The 22,038-nt window shown below is 47.0% G+C and overlaps 1 protein-coding gene across 5 annotated transcripts in view; it reads left to right on the top strand.

The window, feature by feature from the left end:
• Positions 1 to 6,149: 6,149 nt before the first annotated feature.
• Positions 6,150 to 22,038, top strand: part of JARID2 (jumonji and AT-rich interaction domain containing 2) — a 256,478-nt gene continuing 240,589 nt past the window's right edge. The window contains exons 1-2 of one of the 5 annotated variants that reach the window (XM_051855829.2): positions 6,150 to 6,353; positions 7,103 to 7,306. In XM_051855829.2, the coding sequence (XP_051711789.1) occupies positions 7,262 to 7,306 (45 nt within the window). In that variant the 5' untranslated portion in view covers positions 6,150 to 6,353; positions 7,103 to 7,261. Of the gene's footprint in view, positions 6,354 to 6,633; positions 7,307 to 9,079; positions 9,513 to 22,038 lie in introns of those variants that run through there. The other 4 variants (XM_051855828.2, XM_070074380.1, XM_070074379.1 and 1 more) reach the window with 4 other exon arrangements.

Genomic DNA, 22,038 nt, shown 5'->3' with positions numbered 1-22,038 from the left:
CCCACTACTCCACAATGCCAGCCCCAGAGCTTTAAGTTCTGCGGTGGGCAGTGATTACTGTTGCTTTTCGTCTGTCCAAAGTGTTTTTTCTCCCACCTACCTCCTCCCCTTTCCCCTGTAAACATTTTTATTTATTTATTTTAATGGGGGGGGGTGGGGAGAGACAGAAAGAGTGAGAGAACACTCCCATCTGCAGGTTTACCCTCCAAGTGGATGCAACAGTCAGCTGGGACAGACTAAGGCTAGGAGCCAGGAACTCAATCCAGGTTTTCCATGTGGGTGGCAGGAACCCAACAACTTGAGCTGCCTCCCAGAGTGCACATTAGCAGGAAGCTGGAGTCAGGAGTGGAGCAGGGAATTGAACTCAGGCACTCAGTTATGGCATGTGGGCTTCATAACCAGCATCTTAACTGCGAGGCTAAAAGCCCCTCCTACCCACTTTGGATAACACAGTTTGCTCCCACCTCCAAGGAGGGAAAGAAGAGTTTCCCTTGGCACTAGCTGTCTTTCTTGGAGAGACTGACAAGAAGTGTTCCAATGAATGGTGAGAGAAAGGAAGGAGGGCTGGATGACCATGAGGTGGTTTGTCATTCTGAAACTGGCACTCTGGATTTTTGTTTGTTTGTTTGTTTAAAGGTGAACCTTTAAGTACAGGTGAACTGTACTTGTCCCAGTTTCTGCATTGGCCAACTATATTTTCCTTTGGGCTTCTTTCACTTGCCATGGATGGCGTCCTGATTAATACAGCTTCTCCTCCTCTTTTCTTGCCTACTTAGGGGAGCTGTGTGAGTTCTGTGCCTCAGTTTCCTCATAACGATACCCTGGGGATTAGTTGATCTCTGATAAATTGTGTTTCTTTTCCCAAACGCAGAGTACAGTATTATTGTAAACAGTCTAACTTCTATTCTTAGGAACGGCAGGTTTCCCGTCTTGGCTGCCTTGCCGGAGTTTCTGTATCCGGGCCAACTCTGTTTCAATAACACAGGACACAGTCTAAGCAGAATAGTAATGATGGTCCAAAAATTTTACATCATCCCAAAAAAACAGGGACATTCAGTGGCTGTACAAGTGAGCTCCAGCGATACCAGATTTTTAAAACATTGTTTTACTGCATCTGGCTTGTGCCATGGCATTTCATTGAGGCTTGACAAATGCAACTGTAAACTCGGGGACAGGAAGCAGCAAATAACAAAAAAAAAAAAAGAAAAAAAAAAAAAGAAAAGAAAAAAGAATGTCTTGACATCACTTGCTGTTAAGGAGGTTGTTTACTTTTGGGTCTACCTCCTGGTGTGTTCTAAAATACTCTTGCAAATCTCAGTTGGCTTGAAATAGCTGTTCTGCCTCCTTCCCACTGAAGCCCCTAGCATCTGAGTACACGGGCTCACAGCTATTTATAAGCCTAGTGTCAGTCAAAGATTATTTTTTACATCCCTCCTCTCACTCCCCCGATATCAGAAGATCGACCTATATAAAATTAGACACTTCACATAAGATATCCAGTGACTTAGGTAAAAGTTATCGTCAGTCAGCAATCATTTAGGAAGAATAAATTCATCATGTTGTGTGAAGCTTGTCTCTAAGGCTGTTCTGTGGAAACTAGCTCCTTCTTAAAAAACAGGTCTGTTGCCAAAAAAAAAAAAAAAAAAAAAAAATTGGAAAGCTACATGCCCTTTTGGAATTTTTAAAATTCTAGAGTAATCAGATTATCTTTGTCAATTAGCTGTTTCCAAATTTATTTCATGAGAGTCCTTTTCTTTCCAGCCACACCTAGAAGCATTTCATGGAATAATGTGTGTTGGATCGCAGTTTGGAAAACCAGGGAGGGATATGTGGAGCCAGAAGGCCTGGGTTTGACCTTTGGCTTTTCCACACTGCTCCTTGTATGACTGTGAGCAAATTACAAACCTCTCACTATTTCATTTCCACACTGGAAGAGGGAACACAGTAACACCTGTGTTGATCTGGGATGTTTTATGGATCACATGATTATGACAATGTCCTTTAAACACTGTGAAAAGTTATGCAAATGAAGGGTATCCTTAGTGACCATACATAAATGTAAATTGTATTATTACATTCATGTACAACTATAAAGAAAGTCGCCCTAGCAATTCTTACTCAGTTGTGGATTTAAGTGTCTGTAAGAGCCAGCACTGAGAGGGAAAGCAAGAAGTGCAGTGCAAGGGTCAAAGTAAGTTTAGAACATGTTGGATCCAGAAATTTAACCCTCACAATTTGTGGGTGATGGACCTGAGGCCCAGATAAATCAAGTGAGTGGCTTGAAAGAGCTAATAATAGAGCCTCTGCTTCCCAGTCAGTGATCGGCCTCATTGCCAGTGGTTGCCCTGGTATGACATAAATCATGACTCCATGACATACATGATTTAATTGAGACAAGATGTAACAAGCGACACAGTCCAAAAACAATACAACACGGGACAAAAATTTCAAAGTTTAAAGAATGTGACCCAAAATAACAGTGGCAAGGAGTAATTAGTGATGAGTAGGCTAGGCACTGGGGTTGGGGCCTTCAAGAATGCACAACACTGGCTATATTGGATTTGGATAATGCAGAGTTCCAAAAAGAAATCGGAGATGATAGTAGCAGACTAAATGTCTAGCAATGGTCCAAATAATTGGGCATTATAGTTTTGGTGAAATATTCAACAGTAAGCATTTACTGACCCCCTTTCAAAGTCTATGAAGGTCCTGGAGCTTTTAGAGCATATGAGCAATCAGACAACACTGTCTGTAGGAAATTTCTTTATTTATTTTACTCGGAGAGAGGAGCTGAGGACACAAACATTAGGGAAAGTAAGCAAATGGGTGGATATGCACTGATTTCAAACTGCTGAACACCTATACATCCTTTGAGACTCCCTGATGCCTGGTCATCTCAGCTTTCTGTTCTCTCCTGTACTTTTTCCAAATGGCTTATACAGCAATTTCTGCAGTTAAAAGAATCAATTGCAAAGTGCACCTTTTCTACTGAGATGTGTGCTTCTTGATAAAGGGCTTTTGGGCTTTCTATGTTGTCAGGGATGAGGACAATGCTGGTTTGGAGTTGTACAGAATCAATCTACCTAGAAGGGATCCTCTCCCACTCTCCACCCTCTACCCCCCACCCCCCAAAGAGGTAAGAGAAGTGCTTTGAGGAGTTAAAATCTTCAAGGCAAAGAGTAAATTAGACTTACAGAAAATAAAAAGAGGAGGAAAAAGTAAGGACAGGTAATACATGCCAAAGGTAACACTGCCAAGATGGCAGGGAAAGGAAGTTCATCAGGGGACAGCTACTTCCACAACAGGAAAGACTTTCAGCCACCAAGAAGGCCAACCCATTTTACTTTTCAGGAGAAATCACACTAACATTACCCAACTCTTTTGGAAATGAGCTAGTTCCTTCCTTTCCCCTGCCTTCAGGAATCAACTCACTGAATGATGGTTTTTCACACATGGTGACCTGGAAGTAGCCCAGCTCCGGGTTTCCCAGGCCCAGGATTGAGGAGGCCAGCCTGGAGAGTTAGAGAGCCAGTTAAGGAATCAGGAAGAAACTCATTTTTGTTCTTCAAGATTTGCCTGGGGACTTAGACAAAGCAGGCTCTTGGTGGCCATTTGAGGAGTGAACCAGTGGATGGAGGATCTTTCTCTGTCTCTCCCTCTCTCCCAAATAAATGATAAATAAATAATTCTTTAAAAAAAAAAAAAAAAGCCCAACAATGTGGAGAAGCAGAAATCCCCAGTATTCAGGTCAGAAAGGCTCTGGAGAACACCTTGTCATGAGCTAAACAAAAGTCAACCTAGATGTCAGACTGAACTGGAGTCTGTTCTATTGGGTCCATCCCAGCAAATGGCACCAATGAACAAATTTTCTTTTCTTTTCTTTTTTTCTTTTTCTTTTTTTTAATGTAAGGGCTAAAAAAAGGTCATGGAAATGAAATTCAAAGATCAGCTTATTTAGGTGCAAAAAATTTTTGAAATCCATGTATGTGTTTTTAGGACACAAAAAGTCATTTGGTTTTCTGTGATAAAATTATTTCATTTTAGACAGCATTCAGTTTTTGAAAAACGTAAAGTAATAATTCCATGGCTTTTAAAAAACGCATTTTATTTCATTTCCTGAGAGCTTCCAGTAATGGACAGGTCCTAAGCTAGGTTAATGCTATTATATAATTTTTCCCACAGCGCCTGGTCATCCGCGCTTAGAGAAGCCCAAGGGTACCTTTTAGGAAGAGGCCAATGTGCAATTTGAATTCAGGTCTCTCACCTCTCTTTCTGAGACCTTTTAATAAAACCATGGGTATCTCTCTCTTTCACTTTTTAAAGATTTATTTGAAAGAGTTCAAAGGAGAGGCAGAGAGAGAGAGAGAGAGAGAGAGAGAGAGAGAGAGAGAGTGTGTGGAAGGTCTTCCATCCGCTGGTTCACTCTCCAGATGGCCGCAACCACCAGAGCTGTCCCGATCCGAAGCCAGGAGCCAGGAGCTTCTTCCGGGTCTCCCACGCTGGTGCAGGGTCCAAACACTTGGGCCATCTTCTACTGCTTCCTCAGGCCATAGCAGAGAGCTGGACTGGAAGAGGAGCAGCCGGGACTAGAACCGAAACCCCTACGGAATGCCGGTGCTTCAGGCCAGGGCTTTACCCCGCTGCGCCACAGCACCGACCCCAGGGGTACCTCTTTAAACACTGCTGCAAATAAAAACTACCTGCTGAGTTACTTCCGAGCCAGCTCCTTGCTAGCAGTTCCCTGCTAACCCCGGGAAAGCAACACAAGATGGCTCGGGCGCTTGGACCCCTGCACCACGTGGGAGACCCGGATGTAGTTTCTAGCTCCTGGCTTCGGCCTGCCCAGCCCTGTCTCTTGTGGCTAATTTGGAGCGTGAACCAGCTCTCTCCTCACCCCAAACCCCTAGGTAACTCTCTCTTTCAAATAAATAAACTTTTCTTGTTTGTTTTAAAGTCTTTTTTATTTCTAAGGTGGAGACAGACCCCAGCCCCTTGTTCGCTCCGCCAGGGCCCGCAGAGGGAGGCGGAAGCTGGGAGCCGGGAACTCCATCCGGGTCTCCCGAGGACTTGCGTCTCCATCCGGGTCCCCGAGGACTCGCGTCTCCATCCGCCTGCTGCTGAGAGGCATTGGCGGGAAGCCGGGTCGGAAGCGGAGCCGCGGCGCTCCAACGCCCACCCACCCAAATACTGCTTTTCAAGGGCGCATTGTCAAGGGATCGAAGGGGACGTGAGTACGAGGGCGCGCTCGCCCCACGTGGCACTTAGGTGGAGCCTGGCTGAGACCCCTTAAAAACTCGACTTCTCTCAGGCTGGTCAGGAGCGGGGAGGCGTGGGCCCTGGGGGACTGGGGCCGGGGGCCGGGGAGGCCGCGGGCCCGCGCCAGCCAGAGTCCCGGTGTTCCAGAGGCTTCCGTAACTGTCCGGGCCGCAGGTATGGCCGACGGATTTCTTTTCCTTTCCTCGATGGTTCAGGCTCGCTCGTGGGCTCCCCAGAGCCCAAAGCAACGCCCGCGGAAGCCCCGGTCGCCGCTCATGCTTCCAGCGACGCCCCGGGCGCCGGCCGAGGCCTTTCCAGCGCGGCGACCCCGGCCCCGCGCGTGGGGCGTGCGCGGCGCGGGGCCCGGGCCGGGTGGCCTCGGGCCAGGCCGGCCTCCCGCGGCACGCTCCGCGCACAGCCGCGAGGCGCTGTCCTGAGGTGACACCGGCTGCAGCGCGGAGGCAGCCGGCGCCGCCGATCAACTAGTTCGCACCGAGGATTCCTCTTGGTGCGTGGCCCAGTTTTCCTTAGGACGGGCTCCAAGCCCTCCCTGACACCGCCCCCCGCGCCGCCACGCTCCGAGGCCTTCCCCGGGGAAGCCGCGCGTCCCTCCCCCGCGGCTCCGCGCGATTCCTCGACTCCACAGGCGGTTCGCGCGGCGGGGGGGCGGGGCGCGCGCGGGGCGGGGGCCGGGGCCCGGGGGCGGGGGCGGCCGGCGTGGGGAGTTCCTCGCTCGCGGACCACACGCTCCGCGGGCCAATCCCGAGCCAGCCTCTGGCAGTGTCGCACGCGGGACACGTCCCAGCGTTTGTTGGCAGGGCCCCGGGAGGGGGAGGGGGCGAGGCGGAGAGGTGGCGGGGGGTTGAGTGACAGGCGTCGCGGGGCAGGCTGGGAATTGTAGTTCCCAGTTTCTGTGGCCATAGCCATTTTGTAGTCGGGGGACTACAACTTCCAGAAGATCAAGGGGACCATTCTAAGGTGCCCCGGGAATCGGCGGCTGTCCCCGGGGCCGGGCGTCCTGGGGCACTCGCACCCAGCAGCCCGGCTGCAGGTGGACGCGAGGGCAGTGGCGGGGGCTGGCGTCTGGCGGCCGTGAGGTGAGCGGCAAGCTGGGGAAAGGGGGTGAGGTGGAGCGACCGAGCGTGCCATGCATTGAGCTAGGGAGCTTCTCTCAATTCCACTCCCGGGCTCGGCGTGGGAGCGCTGCCGGAAGGCTGGCGTGGGAAGGGTTCTTCGAGGCCGCTCGGGCGTCCAGTCGACGCGGCCACGGGAGTCCTTCGGCCTGGGCCGGGGCGGTAGGCTCCGCAGGAGGCATGCGCCCGCTGGCTCGGCTGTGGGAGTTTTCGGCTGGCGTCCGGCCGGGAATTAGCCGAGGAGCCCTAAGTTGTATAAAAGCAGAGTCCATTTAAAGTTGGGCTGGATAGCCCGTCTCTCATTGGTCGGGGGGCTTGGAAAAAAGAGACTCGGCGAGCCCTCGCCGTGGTGCCGCCGCCGCCGCCGCCGCCGCCGCTGGAGTTGACTCTTCTGCTCGCACTGCCGCTGCAGCGCAAACGTGACTTCAACATTTTTTATTTATCTTTCCCCTTTCTTTTCCAAGATGTAACTACAGATAAGACACTAAGGACCTTCGCGTTTCGCCGATGTAGTTTTTGGAGGAAAAAGGGGGGGAGTGAAGGGCGTCGTTTTTTTTTTTTTTTTTTTTTTTTGTGTGTGTGTGTGTGTGTGTATATGTGTTTCGGGGGAAATTTTCCATTATGAGTGTTTTACGAAAGTGAATTTTTTTTTTGTTTGCTTCCTTCGTCTTTGGCTCTTTTTTTTTCCTTCTCAATTTCGGATTTATTTCAAGGCGAATCTGGCTTTGGGGGAAGAGGAAGAAAAGTCGGATTACAAGATCAGCCACCACCAACAACAATAAAAACCACCAGGATATTTTTTTGCAAATTTCTGACGGCTTTAAATTCATGAAGCAATTGTCCCCTCTTGCAATCAGCATTTGGATCTCAGAATGAGCAAGGAAAGACCCAAGAGGAATATCATCCAGAAGAAATACGTAAGTGCTCCTAACAACACAGCCTCTGGCTTGCAGTTTTAAGCAATGGCTGTGAATGTCAAGTTTATAGATAATTCTGCAGCTGAAGGGCTTTAAACACAGCGTCCGAGAAGGCTGTTTTCTTTCTTTTCTGAAAGGGCTTCTCAGGCAAAGTCGTGTCTGCCTAGTTTGGCTGAAAAGCCAGATTGGTGTACGATATCTCGAGTGAATAAATTGACCTCGAATGACACAACCATAATCTAGTTTTAGATTGAAAGGCAAGGGGTTTTGGTGGAGCTTGGGGGTGGTGGTGGGGGTGCTGCGGTAAGGTAACTAAACTGCATTCTCCGGTGGATTTGGCCCCATATTGCACTTTGCACATGGAGATGAGGCCATGTTATTATTATTAATGCTATTTGGAAAATCGCGTAAGGCATGTGTGTTGGAAGCCCTTTTAAGTTCAATCGAGGGTCCGATTATGGCGATCTTCTCTCTGTACTGGTACATCGCATTTAATGTATGTGGTCGTTTTGGCTTATCTGGTTTGCAACATGAACCGGTTGGGAATCGTGTTACAGCATATGCATTTGTTGGAATTGACTTTAATAATGAGGCTGGTTTTGTTTAAAAAATTCATGGTTTCCAGTTTTAGGGGAAAAAGACACACACGCTGGCTAATGTTTTCAAGTATGTATGTTAATGCACATGGAAGTGACCACAAATAATTTTCCCCTGCTAACTGGGTTTGTGAAATTGGGCGATTATTCAGAGATTTGAATGGTTTGGGATAGTTGAATTTGTTTTGTGCATAGTACAGCTACATTTTGATTGGCATAGGGAGTGTTTTTGTTTTGTGTGTGGTGGCTTTTTTTTAAGTTTGGGGGGGAGGAATGAGGGGGACCGAGGGATTAACCAAATATGCACTGGAGTGATCGGTGATTAGCTAGCTGCATGCTTTAAAGGGCTTTAAAAAAAAAGGCCAAATGAACACATATTAGAAATATGTAGGATTATAAGAAAGTTTTATTTAAGTCGAGTGAACAAATTGGTGTTAGCATTTTCCCTTTCTCATCGGTGTGGTGTGTGTAATGGGAGATGACCTTCGGGGAAGTGGTTCTGTACAAAATATATTTAATGGAAAAGCTGAATGTGTCTTCTGGAGGCTGATGCTAATCTAGACACGTAAACTTCAACTAGGAAAGAAAGCAAGGTTCAATAATCGAGCCTAACTTAGAAAGCTGTTCCACAAAGAATTTAGGAATTAAAATACATCCGCATTGCAGAGGGCTGGGTGGAATGCAAAGGACTAGTTTAAACTCGGGCCGTAGAAACTGCATGGAGACAGCTTGCCTGAGCGTGGACGCCTTCTCGGGGCACGTCCGTTTCGGATGCAGGCACAAAGCAGACGGGGTAGAACTTGGACAAGAGCCGCCCCCGCCTCCCCATCCCGGACCTCGTCAAGTTGCAGCGCGGCATGGGCCGGGTTTTTGTTGCAGGCGGTCCGCTGGTGGTGTCGAGGCCGGGTGTCCAGCCGCCGGCCCGGAGGCAGAGCACGGGTTAACGTGCCCGGAGCGTAGCCTGTCCTCCCGACGGGCCCGAGCCGGCAGCGGAAGGAGGGCGCCCCGGGGTCGCGGCGGGCAGGCGGGCGCGCGGCCTGTAGGGGGCAGGCTCTGGGCTCCGGGCTCTGGGCTCCGGGCAGGCGGGCGCCGGGCTCCCAGGCCGGCTCGCGGGCGGGCAGGCGGGCGGGGGCGAGCACGGCGGGGGCGTGCCGGGGCGGGGGCGCGCGGCGCGCAGGCAGAGCATGGCGGCGCGGCCGGCCTCGCCCGCTCCCCGCGGCCCTGCCCGCCGGCTCCGACGCAGGCTTCGGAGCAACAGGTTCAGCGGGAGAGACGTCGGCGCGGCCCCTCGCCAGGCCCCGACCCTCCCCGCGCCGCGCTCCCGTGCCGCCGGCCCCTCCCTCCGCCCCCCGCGGCTCCAGGCCCCCTGCCGCTCCCGGCCGCGTTCTGTTGTCATTGTGACGTCACAAAGGGTCGGGCCCGGGTGGAAACGTCCCCTCCACCGTGACGTCACAAGTCGGACAGGAGGTTCCAGGCGCCGCGGGGCTGCCGAGGGAGGGGAGAGCGGGGCGGGGGCTGCGGCGGCGCGGGGCTGCGGCGCGAGAGGAGGACGAGCAGGAGGATGCGCTGGGCCTTTGCGTTCTGCCGTGGATCGCTGCACTTCCCACCAGGTGAGCACAGGAGCCTCGACCCTCCGGAGGGTGCCCGAGGACCTTGCTCTGAGGCCACTTGGGTTGGGAGCGGGTCGGGGCGCCGCCTCCGCAGGAATGTCTCCTTTCCTCTGTACCAGTGCCCCTGATGGGTGTTGCGGTCCTGCTGAGCTCCTGCGCCACTCACCAGTGCTAGTGGAAAGGAAGGCGATTGAATTCAGCGGAAGCTTTGCTTTGTTGGCAGCCCATCTGGTGGATTCAGCCACTTTATCACTTTCTGTTGTGTGGGGGTGTGTTGGTAGGATTCGTCCTTTCTGGAAGACTTGCAAGTACCAGGGTTGAGATCTCTGTCTTGCCGTGCCTACTGAGTAATTTTGAGGGGCTAAGCTAGGGAAGACTTGTACATCTACGTAGAGGCACAGTGCGCCTCTAAGTTGTATGGTGTCTGGACGTAGTGCTTCTGCGCAGGGGCGAGGCTCACATTCTGGGTCTGCCTTCTCCTCTGGAAACTGGAAAACATCGTCTCTGCCTTTGCCGCTTGCAAGGCACCGAGAGGATCACCAGTGTGAGACATGTAACACAGGACGCCGCTTCATGTGTAAGATGGCATTATGGCATTGTGACTTGAGCTGGTGGAAGACAGCACATTGCCTACAGTTGATCTCAGAAGCCTTAGATGCCTGCCAAGTTGCCATTTAGTTTATTGCTTTAGGAAAGAAGAATTTGGGGGTATGATTGTGATGGTAGGCTTCGGGAGAAGTGATTGTTATATTTCTTATTAAGTGGCATCCATGAGAAACTCATAAATTGCAGGGTAATCCTGTCTTAATTGTGTTGGGCACGACTCCCACTACAGTACCTTAAATAACTGGAGACATTTGCCTTTTAAAGTCCCAATTCACTTGCATAATAAAAACAGTTGCATATTTTGCTCTGTGGATCATTTCTGTCTCTCCACTGATTGGTTTTCCTGGGGAGAATAACAGTATAACCAAACTTCACAATCATTTGATCGTTGCATTATAATAGGAGTTTAAAATAATAATAAAGAAAATCTGCCCCATGAAGAGAATACAGTTAAACATGGAACTAACTTGGAAAAAAAAATGACCGATTTGATTTCTAGGCCAGCTCAAGCAGAATTTGTACCACTAAACTGCAAGTTTTAAGTATTGTTTTCTGATGTACAAGTGGAGTTTGATTAAAAAAACCAGAGAAAGTTTGCCATGAGGTACAAAAGACATATTTATTTGCTGCAATTACATAAAGTTGGAAAAAACAAGAAAGAATTACATTGAAATATAGTGGTCAGGTTTATGAGTTCAGTTTTTGTTTGCTTATTCTTTTTTCCCAGTTTTTTTTTTTTTTTAAGGTTTTATTTATTTATATGACATGTAGAGTTACAGACAGTGAGAGAGGTCTTCCTTTCGTTGGTTCACTCCCCAAGTGGCCGCAATGGCCAGAGCTGTGCCCATCCGAAGCCAGGAGCTGGGAGCCAAGCACTTGGGCCATCCCCCACTGCCCTTCCAGGCCACAGCAGAGAGCTGGACTGGAAGAGGAGCAGCCAAGACCAGAACTGGCGCCCATATGGGGTGCCGGCCCCTCTCCCAGTTTTAAACACATGTACATTTGGGTTATTCTGTAGTTATTTACTTGCTACCTCTTCCACTTTCTAATAGAAAGTCTTGAACTTCGTCGCAAGTCTAGGACAGACAATTCAGCAACCGTCTCTGTATAGAGAGTACTGAAGGTAATAAAATGTCACAAAAATTTTAAAATTAGAAATAAATTCATGTCCATAAAAATACAACTTGGTTATTAGCCCTTGGATGATTGACTTGTGGGTCTTCATAGCCACTGACCCAGATAGCCAATTGGAGTTATTTGGTACCTATAGAAGGTATAGTGGGTGTTTTTCCTGCACTGTAGGTTAAACCAGTCCCTGTTACTGGCTGAAGGCCATTGACTTGCTTCCAGGTGTCTTGGAAATAACCCCAACTAAAGTGTTACTATATCCTGCTCCAAAGGTCGTTTAAACTTTGGTTTTTCATAAAGAGATCTTTTCTAGTAAATAACTGGTATCTGTGACATTCAGAGTAGAACCAGTTTCCTCTTTTCCTTTCAAAGAAGACTGGGAAATTCATCCTACATTGAAAACATTTGGTAAAAGGGTAAATTGTAGTATTTTTAAGCTAGTGGTTTGTACTTGATCATGATGGTCATGTCCTAAAGCTCCTAATATTACTGGTACAAGTCTCAGTTTCACAGTAACAGCTAACCACCATCTCCCTCTATGTAACCTGCTAGCCTTTGGCTGCAGAATGTCCTGGGTGGCTGATAACCCTGCCTGAAGCTCTTGGCCAGTGGTTAGCTCTGGGGTGTGCCTTTGTCCCCTTTGGCTTTCACCCAGAAGGCTTGCCAAGTGTCAGTTGTTTGTTCCCAAATCTGGTTATTCCAGTTGGGCTTATTATTGTAATTACAGTTAAATATTATGTAAGCCTTGAAATTAGTGTGAAGAGTTGGTTTCTGTGAAAACTAAGTTGACTGTTTTGAGGAAGATGATACAAGTTGGTAAAAAAAAAAAAAAGGCTGTTCAATTAAGTATGGGCCAGACATTTAAAAAGATGTTGGGAAAAATATGTATGGATTCTTCATACACAGTGTTTTACAAGTGATTCCCTTTTAAGAACCAATTATGCCCAGATTCCTTTCCTAGCAAACAAAAAAGCATAAGGTGAACAAGAACTCTAAAAAGACTGGAAACCAGGAATAAGGCCTTATGTCCAAAAATTTGCATGTCAAAGTAGACTTAGATGTTGAAGTTGAAAAAACAGTACTAAGGAATGGTTTTTTGCCTAATGTGTTTGTTTCCATTAACTGACCAACTTCTGGTCTCTTACCTGTGATAAGAGTGTTGCTTACTGTGTTCAGACAATCCCCAAATACCAGATAAACTCCCTGTCTCATTCATGCCATGTAACATAGATAAAATATGGATCAGTTTAGAGTAGCCCCACTGAGGTGACCTGCATTACTTCTGGAGTTAAATGTGTCTTTCATTGGATGGCAGGAAGCAGGAAGATTACTGGTTTTATACCAATCCATGGAGTTCAGAAGCTTGTGTTTTGTAATTGGCCACTTGAATGGTACTCTCTTACTTAAGAGATAACTGCTAAAGGTCTGTTCTGTTGGAAATCCTTAAGTTACCATTAATGAAAATGAGGCAAGTCTCTCTAGTTTGAATCAGTTATCTTTTTTTTTTTCCAAGCTTCAGATAACTGCAGTTTATTTCTGTGATTTGCTAACACAATCCCTCTTACATTCCCTGAGTCTTCATTTTTCTGGTTCCTTTTGCCCATAAAGCCTTTCCCATATTTGCAGTCTTTTTCATTCCCAGAGGTGGGAACTCTGGAGACTTTTGTTTTCTGAAGCTCTTATATCTCTTTCTCTGTAGACAGTTGGAGTGAGTGAGGTTTTTTTCATTATCCTTTTAAGTTTTAATCTATCTTGTGATGTCGGTCAACCCTGTAGCCTTCTGGCAGCCTCAGACTCTTTATAATAATTTTTTTTCCCCATTTAATTCTGTTTCAGAATAAAATCATTAAAAAAGTGGAGTTGACCCCCGTAGGAAGTCACCCACAGTTTTGCTTCTGGTGGAGGAATCCTGCCTGCTTCCAGAACTTCCTGTTCCTATCACTTTTTGCAGGTGGCTTTTATCTTTCTTGCTGTCTTAGAGTCAGAATGTCTGGGATTGGAAAGGGCCCATGTTTTACAGAGGCAGATATTGTCCCAGAGGGCAAAGTCTAGGTCATATCAGAGTGAGCAGCCACAGCTAGAGTATAATCCTGAGCCTCTGGGTCCTTGGGTTACTTTCCTTTTCTGCCACAGTTAGTCTTGCCACAGATGTCGCTGTTGTTGTGAGGATGCTGCCCACCTCTCCTCGGGCTCTGTGGTACTTGAAGGGCTTGGATCGTATAAAATCCTTTGAGACAGCCACGTAACACCTAACCCTTTCTCTCTCTCTCTCTCTCTCTCTCTCTCTCTCTCTCTCTCTTTCTCTTTTTTTAAAGTTTATTTACTTGGAAGGTAGAGCAACAGAGAGAGGGAGAGACGCAGAGTAAAGGGGAGAAAGAGGTAAGAGGTCTGCCATCCACCAGTTCATATCCTGAATATGCCTGCAACAGGTGTGGCTGGGCTAGGCCAGGGGGAAGCAAGGAGCCCTGGGACTCCATGTGAGTAGGAACCCAACTACTTGGGCAGTAATTGCTGCCCCTCAGGTACATTAGCAGGAAGCTGAATTGGAAGCAGAGGAGGCAGATCTCTAGCTGGCGGATAAGGGATGCAGGTGTCCCAAGCAGCAGCTTAACCTCCACTGCGTCACAGCACCTGCCCCACACCCAATCCTCTTGAAAGCCCTGTGAAGAGAAGACTCAATTCTGAAGTAACCACCCACATTTTTGGTTTTCATAGTGAGTTCACATGAGAAGGGCTTTTTGAGTCCATTTTACAGAAGAGAAGCCAAGATGAATATACTGGCCAGATGGTTAAAGGCTGAGATTCCTCCCCACTTTTTTGGTTTAGATACAATAGAGGTAAAATGAATGATCAGTGTAGCCCTGAGAAGGGGAGAAAAGGTCATAAAAAGAGCTCTTGATAGCCTTTGAAGAGGTGTTCTGCTTCAGAAAGTTGGGGAAGTGAGGGCAGGTTTGTCAGCTTCCAAGAACAGGAGTGTGTCAGTCTCAAGTACATGTTTGTGTTTGTTTTTCTAAAGCACCAGCTGGTGGAGCTACCCCCTTATCCCCAGCTGGCTGTCTTCTTTAGTCATCATTGGAAGAGAGCTGAGATAGATCCCGGTACTCCTTGGGACTGGCTAATTATGTACTATACTTTCAGAAGTGTCCCCAGGACTGTGGGGTGCACCTGATGGCCATTGTAGACTGCAGAGGTAGGTTCTCCTGACTTATCCAAATTGACTTAATTTCCCAGTGATGTGATGAAGTTGGCTTCAGTTCTCGAGCCTTTACTGCTCGAGAACACTTGGGGGAATCATTTGCCCTTATCTACAAGAGGGGCTTCACCATCCATTAAACAAAGACTGTCCTGATGTGTGAATGAGGCAGCATGTGTGCTGGGAATATTGCACATAATTACTCACGTGTTCATAGGACAGATACTGGATTTAAGAGAGAGAAACCCAACTGTCCTTGAGAGTTAGTGCTGGCTCACAGGCCTAAATTGGATTTTAGTCTCATTCTGTCATGTTTAAAAGTTCTGTCAGTCTCCACCACCCATGAAGTGGGAAGTCCATGAACATTGAAATCTCATCCATAGCACTGTTTTATTACCATGATTCTAGAAGGTTAACTGAAAATATAGTCTTATATTGTTCCTCCATCCTCCCAGTAAAGCTTTTCTCAGTCACATTTTGTTCTTAAATACAACCAGGAATAATTTCCAGCAATGTCCTTTTGTGGGAGAGGTGTGAGAGGGATGGGCAGTGTCTGCTGTCTATCAGGAGACCCCTGGTTAACTGGACAGCAGCCCAGGTTTCTTTAGTGACTGAGTAATCCAGGAGAATGTGGGAGACCTTTTGGCGCCCGTTTTATTGCTATCTTATAAAATCTGGGTGGTTCTTGCTCCATTATTTTCTAACTGCCATTTTGATGAGGACTTGGTCTACAATGGTTGAGTATATTATCTCTTGGTTCTCATTTCTGCCAGCTGTTAAAGTATTTGGTGCTTGTAGGGGCAGATACAGGTGCCAAAAGGAAATGAGAAGGGATTAAGACTAAACATGTGTTTCTTGTGTTTATTCCTTCCATAGGTTTGCAGAAAGGGGTTGAATGAATGCTTATTCTGTTAAGTAGTAGTGTTTTGTGCTTTGTGTGTGCCTTGTATGCCTTACCACAACTACTAGTACATGAGCTTTAGGAATGAAATGCTTCAGATTTGGACAGGCTTGTTTTGAGTATGTGGATAGTAGACAAGGTTGGAAATATGAACTTTTTTTTTTTTTTTTTTAATTTGACAGACAGTGAGAGAGAGAGACAGAGAGAAAGGTGTTTCTTCTGTTGGCTCACCCCCCAAATGGCCGCTACGGTCGGAGCTATGCTGATCCGAAGCCAGGAGCCAGGTGCTTCTTCTGGTCTCCCGTGCAGGTGCAGGGCCCAAGCACTTGGGCCATCCTCCACTGCACTCCTGGGCCACAGCAGAGAGCTGGACTGGAAGAGGAGCAGCCTGGACTAGAATCTGGCGCCCATATGGGATACTGGCGCTGCAGGCGGAAAATATGAACTGAGTTCGAGTTTGCCTGTGTGACCCTGGGAAAGACAGGAGGACTTGCTGAACTGCTTTCTCATCTGAAAGATTTGTTCCTTGCACTTCAGGCTTGTAGCTGGGAGAGCCAGTGATGTTTCTGGTGTGAAAGCACTTTGTAAACTGCCTATTGCTGCAGAAATGCTAAAGCATTATTACACAGTTGGAAATCATCAATCCGGAGACATCAGGCTTGCTGTGGCCTTCTTGGCTGGCTCAGAGATCAATGAATGCGATGAATTTTACACTTGGAGTCTTTTTTTTTTTTTTTGGACAGGCAGAGTGGATAGTGAGAGAGAGAGACAGGGAGAAAGGTCTTCCTTTGCCGTTGGTTCACCCTCCAATGGCCGCTGTGGCCGGCGCACCGTGCTGATCCAAAGCCAGGAGCCAGGTGCTTCTCCTGGTCTCCCATGGGGTGCAGGGCCCAAGTACTTGGGCCATCCTCCACTGCGCTCCCTGGCCATAGCAGAGAGCTGGCCTGGAAGAGGGGCAACCGGGACAGAATCCGGCGCCCCGACCGGGACTAGAACCCGGTATGCCGGCGCCGCAAGGCGGAGGATTAGCCTAGTGAGCCGCGGCGCCGGCCACTTGGAGTCTTAAACCAAGTGAATAGCTTGCAGCAGGTTTCTTTGGGATACTAGACAGAGCTTTAAAGATTAGAAGGTGATGTAATCACCCATACTCCACTCCATTTTGATTCTTGATCTTTCCTTTCAGCCAACCATCCATATCTGGGTGGTGAATTGGAAAGGAAGGATAGACTGAGAAGCTTAAGTGGTACTGAATCTGTGTGCAAAGACTAAATGTGATCTTGAAGGATGATCCTTGAAGAAATTGAAAATCTGATATGATCTTTTCTGGGTCCCTGTAGCCTTCAGGATCGAGTCTAAACCAGGTTTGTCTTCAGCACAGCATAAAAAGCTCTTTTTGCGGGGTTGGCCCTGTGGTGTGGCGGGTGAAGTATCCCATATGGGCTCTGGTTCGAGTCCTGGCTGCTCCACTTCTGATCCAGCTCCTTGCTAATGGCCCAAGAAAAGTAGCAGTAGATGGCCCAAGTGCTTGGGCTCTTGCCATCCATGTGGGAGACCTGGAAGAATTTCCTGGCTCCTGGCTTCAGCCTGGCCCAGCACTGGCAGTTGTGGCCATCTGGGGAGTGAACTAGCAGAGAGAAGATACCTATTTCTTTCTGTTCCTCTCTCTCTCTGACTCTGACTTTCAAAATAAATAAATCTTTTTTTTTTTAAAGCCCTTTTTTGCTCTATGCTGGACTTAACCTGCCACCAATCCAACCTCTACATCCTCAGTTCAGCTGAGTGAGTCCTGTTTCCCTTGGTGAGCAGCTTGCCTGAGGTGCCCAACAGTGCCTCTTGGAGTGCTTTCTCAAGCTCTCCCAGTGCACCTGCTGGGCTCTTCACACCTTACTTCTTGGTTCAGGAGTTTGTTTACAGGTCTGTCACTCTATTAACTCCACAAGAATAAAGGCTCAATTTTATAAGTAAAATTTTATAAGTAAAATAAGTAGGTTAGTATTAATATATAGGGAAGAAATTAAATCTTTGGGTAGAGTATTTACAATGAATGCTAACTAGGAAGTGGATCTTTAGCTTAGTGATACTAGGATTTGATAATTGGGCTATGGCTCCTGACATCTTCATGCTAATGCAGACCTGGGGAGACAGTGGTGATGGCTCAAGTGATTGGGTTCCTGCCCCCATGTGGGAGACCTGAATTGCCTTCCCTGCTGACATTTGGGGAGTGAATGAGCAAGTGGGAACTCTCTTGTAGGTCTTTATCTCTGATAAATAAGTGGAAGAAAACAACTACATAATGGTGGGAAGGACTTGGTATGGCTACAATAGCCAGATCTGGACCAGGCCAAAGCTAGGAGCCAGGAACTCCACGTTGGGTGTTCCATGTGGGTGGCCATCGGCCCAAGCACTTGGGCCATCATCTGCTGCTTTCTCAGGAGCATTGACAGGAAGCTGGATTGGAAGTGCAGCAGTTAGGATTTAACCATGTTGCTCTACAGTGTCTACCCCAAAATGATTTTTAATGGAAACAGAGCACCAGTGCCTTCTTGATGGTTTTCCTACAAGTTTAGGGTTGTCATAAAAAGTGATATGTGCAGCATGCTCTACGTGTGTCCTCCCCTTAACGCCGAATTCCTCAGCATGAAATTACTGACTCAGAAGTGCCTGTGTTTACATTTGGAACCCTTGTACCTCATTGCTTTGTTGGAGAGAGGCTATACTAATTTATGGTCCCACATGTAGTGTATGTTAGGCCAGCGGGTTGGTTTGTTTGTTGGCTTTTAAAAACCAATACAAGCACTTGTAACAAGTAGTAAAGATGTCAGTTGAGTTTTATTTAAGTTTCTATTTTCTTTCCTTGTCCTCTCTCAGGGCATTTAGAACTAAATGAGATAAGGTAATCTCAAAGTACTTTGTAAACTAAAAATTGCTTTCAGAACAAAATGTGTTATTAGTCTGAATGGCTTTAGTGGAGAAGGGAACAGGAAAGCCTGTATCATTTTACAGTTGCATTTTTCTATTTATGAAATGCTTTATGATGAAGACATGGAGATGATTAAGTAACAAAGGTGACCTAGAATCCCATTGTTTCATGTGTGATTTCAGCCTTGTTAATGTTTTGTATGAGTGTACCAAGGTCCTTTTGGGCTGTGGCTTGGAAGACAGTTCAGTTAAATCCAGCAGATTTTTTTTTTTTTTTTTTTTTATAGTTTACCATGTCTTGGCACTGTGTTTGATGCTTGAACATGTGGCCCTGCCCTTCCCAAGACCATTTGTTGATTATATTTAGTGGCAGGGATGCAAGACTCTGTGAAGAGTGCTCTGGTATTGGGGTTTCACTGAAATTGAGGATCTTGACTGTGTATCCGGTAATCATGGGCAAATCACTTTGCCTAAGCCTCAGTTTATTCATCTGTCAGATGGGATGAATGATACCTTTGTAATTGATCTTGCCAGGTTGTTACTTATAATGGGTGGTGAGGTAGAATCAAAAATGGGAAGTGCCTTATAAACTCTTGAGATCCTGTTAGTGTTCTTAAGTCTCATAGGTTTTTGTGGCTGAATTCTCCATGTACAATGTTGAAGAGGAAACAGCATTTCTGGGTCATCTTTGTAAATTGTTATTGTGTATTTTTGTTGTCTGAGGAAGAAGATAGAAATTGAAAATCATAAGAGATGGGTAACACTTCCCTCTCCGGGGGTGGAGGGGAATGCAGTGTGCACCTTGACACCCTGGCAGCCATCCTCTTTGGTGATGGATTGTTATTTGCCTCCTTCTGTGAGAGTAAGGTGGTATCCTGCTGCTGTGGGAGCAATGTGACTTTTTCATGTTTCACAGCATACTTTCGCAAGAGTCTTTTTCTTTCTTCCTTTCTGTCTTTCTTTCTTTCTTTCTGTCTTTCTTTCTCACCCTCCAGTCAAAATGTCCGCTCCAGATGAGGTGGAGCTAAATGCTGGTTTTACCCAAATTGCTCCATTGTCATTCTTGTGCTGCCCAGAGCACCAAAGCTGCGTTTGTTCTATTTTCAGCTTGTAATAATGTCTTGATGTTGGAGGATGAAAGAGCCAATGTGAATGGAAGGCATTTAATAAGGATTCATGGTCTTGAATCCCAGTTAAATTGGTAGCACATGCTTTTCCTCTGCCCTAAACAGCTTTGGTTGTGCTGTCTTACTGGAGCTGTGACACCACAAAACTTGGGCTTCCACACTTGCCACATGACTCCTTTCCAGAATGATGGTTCTGAGTGGCAAAGTAATAGCCTTTGATAGATGGCAAATGAGTGGTGGACTTGGTTTCTTTTAAAGATGGTGGAATATTTAGTAGGAGTCTTTGCTTTTGGGGAAGGGTTTAGAGGGGCAAGGATAGAGGACCAGGAAGCACCATTTTTTAATAACTTTTTAAAAATTTATTTACTTATTTATTTGAAAGTCAAAGAGAAAGTTGCAGAGAGAGAGAGGTCTTCTATGCGCTGGTTCACTCCCCAGTTGGCTGCAATGGCCAGGGCAGCCGGAGCTGCGCCGATCTGAAGGCAGGAGCCAGGAGCTTCTTCTGGGTCTCCCATGTGGGTACAGGGGCCCAAGTGCTTGGGCCATCTTCTACTGCTTTTCTAGGCCAGAGCAGAGAGCTGGATCGAAAGTGGAGCAGCTGAGACTCAGAAAGCACCATCTTTTAAAATTTATTTTTTAAAGATTTATTTGAAAGGGTCATAGAGGGAGAGACAGAGCTCCATCTGCTGTTTCGCTCCCCAGATGACTGCAACTGCCAGGGCTGGGCCAGGCCGAACTAGGAGCCAGGGGTTTCCAGGTCTCCCATGTGGGTGGCAGGGGCCCAAACACTGGGGCCATCTTCTGCTCTCCCCAGGTTGGATCAGAAGTGGAGCATCTATGTGAGATGCAAGTGTTGTAGGCAAGTGGCTTTACCTGCTGAGCCATAGCACTGGCCCCAGGAAGCACCATCTTAATGAACTGTATGATGTAGTTGATTTGGTATATGGTTAGTTTACTAATGGGTTTCATTTTCTTTGAGAGGGGCTTATTTCATATGTTTTATATATACCCTACATCATTCCAAAAAAGATAAGGCTACAGTGAACTCTTTCTAGGAGCAAGTAATTTTTGCTGCACTCTGATTGAAGTTCACGTTCTTTTTTTTTTTTTTTTTTTTTTTTTTTTAAAGATTGATTTATTTATTTGAAAGAGTTGCACAGAGAGAGAGAGATCTTCCATCCGCTGGTTCACTCCCCAACTGGCCGCAACAGCTAGAGATGCTCTGATCTGAAGCTTGGAGCCAGGAGCTTCCTCCAGGTCTCTCAAGTGGGTTCAGGAGCCGAAGGACTTGGCTGCTTTCCTGTGCTGCAGCAGAGAGCTGGATCGAAAATGGAGTAACCCAGGGGCCCGTGCCGTGGCGCAGTAGGTTAATCCTCCACCTGCGGTACCAGCATCCCATATGGGTGCCGGTTCTAGTCCTGGCTGCCCCTCTTCCAGTCCAGCTCTCTGCTATGGCCAGGGAAAGAAGTAGAAGATGGCCCAAATGCTTGGGCCCCTGCACCCACATGGGAGACCAGGAAGCAGCACCTGGCTCCTGGCTTCAGACCTGTGCAGCTCCTGCCGTTGCAGCATTTGTGGAGTGAACCAAGGGAAGGAAGACCTTTCTCTCTGTCTCTCCCTTTCACTGTCTCTAACTCTAACTCTCAAATAAAATAAATAAAATCTTAAAAAAAAAAAAAAAAAGAAATTGGAGTAACCCCGAACATATGGAATGCTGGCACTGTAGGCGGCGGCTTTACCTGCTATGCCACAGCGCTGGCCCTAAAGTTCACTTTCTAAGTGCACAAAATGACAACCAGATTAAAATATGGGCAGTGAGCAGTTGTCCTTTTCAAGTCAGCAGTGTTTGGGCTGAGCAGTTTTTGAAAACTTGACCTAAAATTTAACGAAAGGTAAATTTGGTATGGACACCCTGACAGGACTTTTAATCTGGAAGAATCTTAAAGATGTGAAAGCTGTCTCAGTGGTGATTACATCCTGGAGTGGCAGAGATGAGATTTCTCTTTCCAAGCCAGTGTTGTTCATCGTGTTTTTGCACAGCATAGGAGGCAGTGAGGATCTGGATTTAATAATGAATTTCTGAACCAGAGTTACTTTAGAGAGAGCCATGGGGGGTTGTTACTGCATAATTCAGTGTTCTGTGTCTTCAGAAATCTTTTCAGTTACTCATTGTATTGTCATCCTCAAAAGTACTGTTGGGATTCCAGACCATTGTGGTTTAAACTTAGCTGGAATCTGTAAGGTGGCTGACAGAGTGAAAGGAAGCCTCCTTTAAATAAAGAACATATTTGGCCTGCCTAACTGTCTGAGTCTGGGCTTTTGGGCATATCTAAGCCATGGGCCAAGTCCCAGTTGAAGAGGTTGGGGAATACTTGTTTTATTCTTCTGGACTGCTCCCCTCTACTCCCCTTTAGTTCAGTATAAACACCATCAATTAGTTCTGCAGAAACTCTTGCTTTTAATAAGAACTTGCACAGCTTCAAGTTATACTGAGTCTTGTCTCATTGACATATCAGGAGTGCAATCCTGCCCACTCAACATTGCTTGGGATAAATCAAAACTCTAATGATGCTATTAATTTTTTTTTTTTTTTGGGGCCCTGGTAAGCTGGAAAGCACTGGGAGGTGGGGGAAATGGCCGGATGATTTGGAA

The sequence above is a fragment of the Oryctolagus cuniculus genome, chromosome 5, assembly GCF_964237555.1.
Source record: "Oryctolagus cuniculus chromosome 5, mOryCun1.1, whole genome shotgun sequence".
Taxonomy (NCBI): Eukaryota; Metazoa; Chordata; class Mammalia; order Lagomorpha; family Leporidae; genus Oryctolagus; species Oryctolagus cuniculus.
The sequence above is the reverse complement of the archived record's forward strand: the minus strand, read 5'-3'. Positions and strand labels throughout refer to the sequence as shown.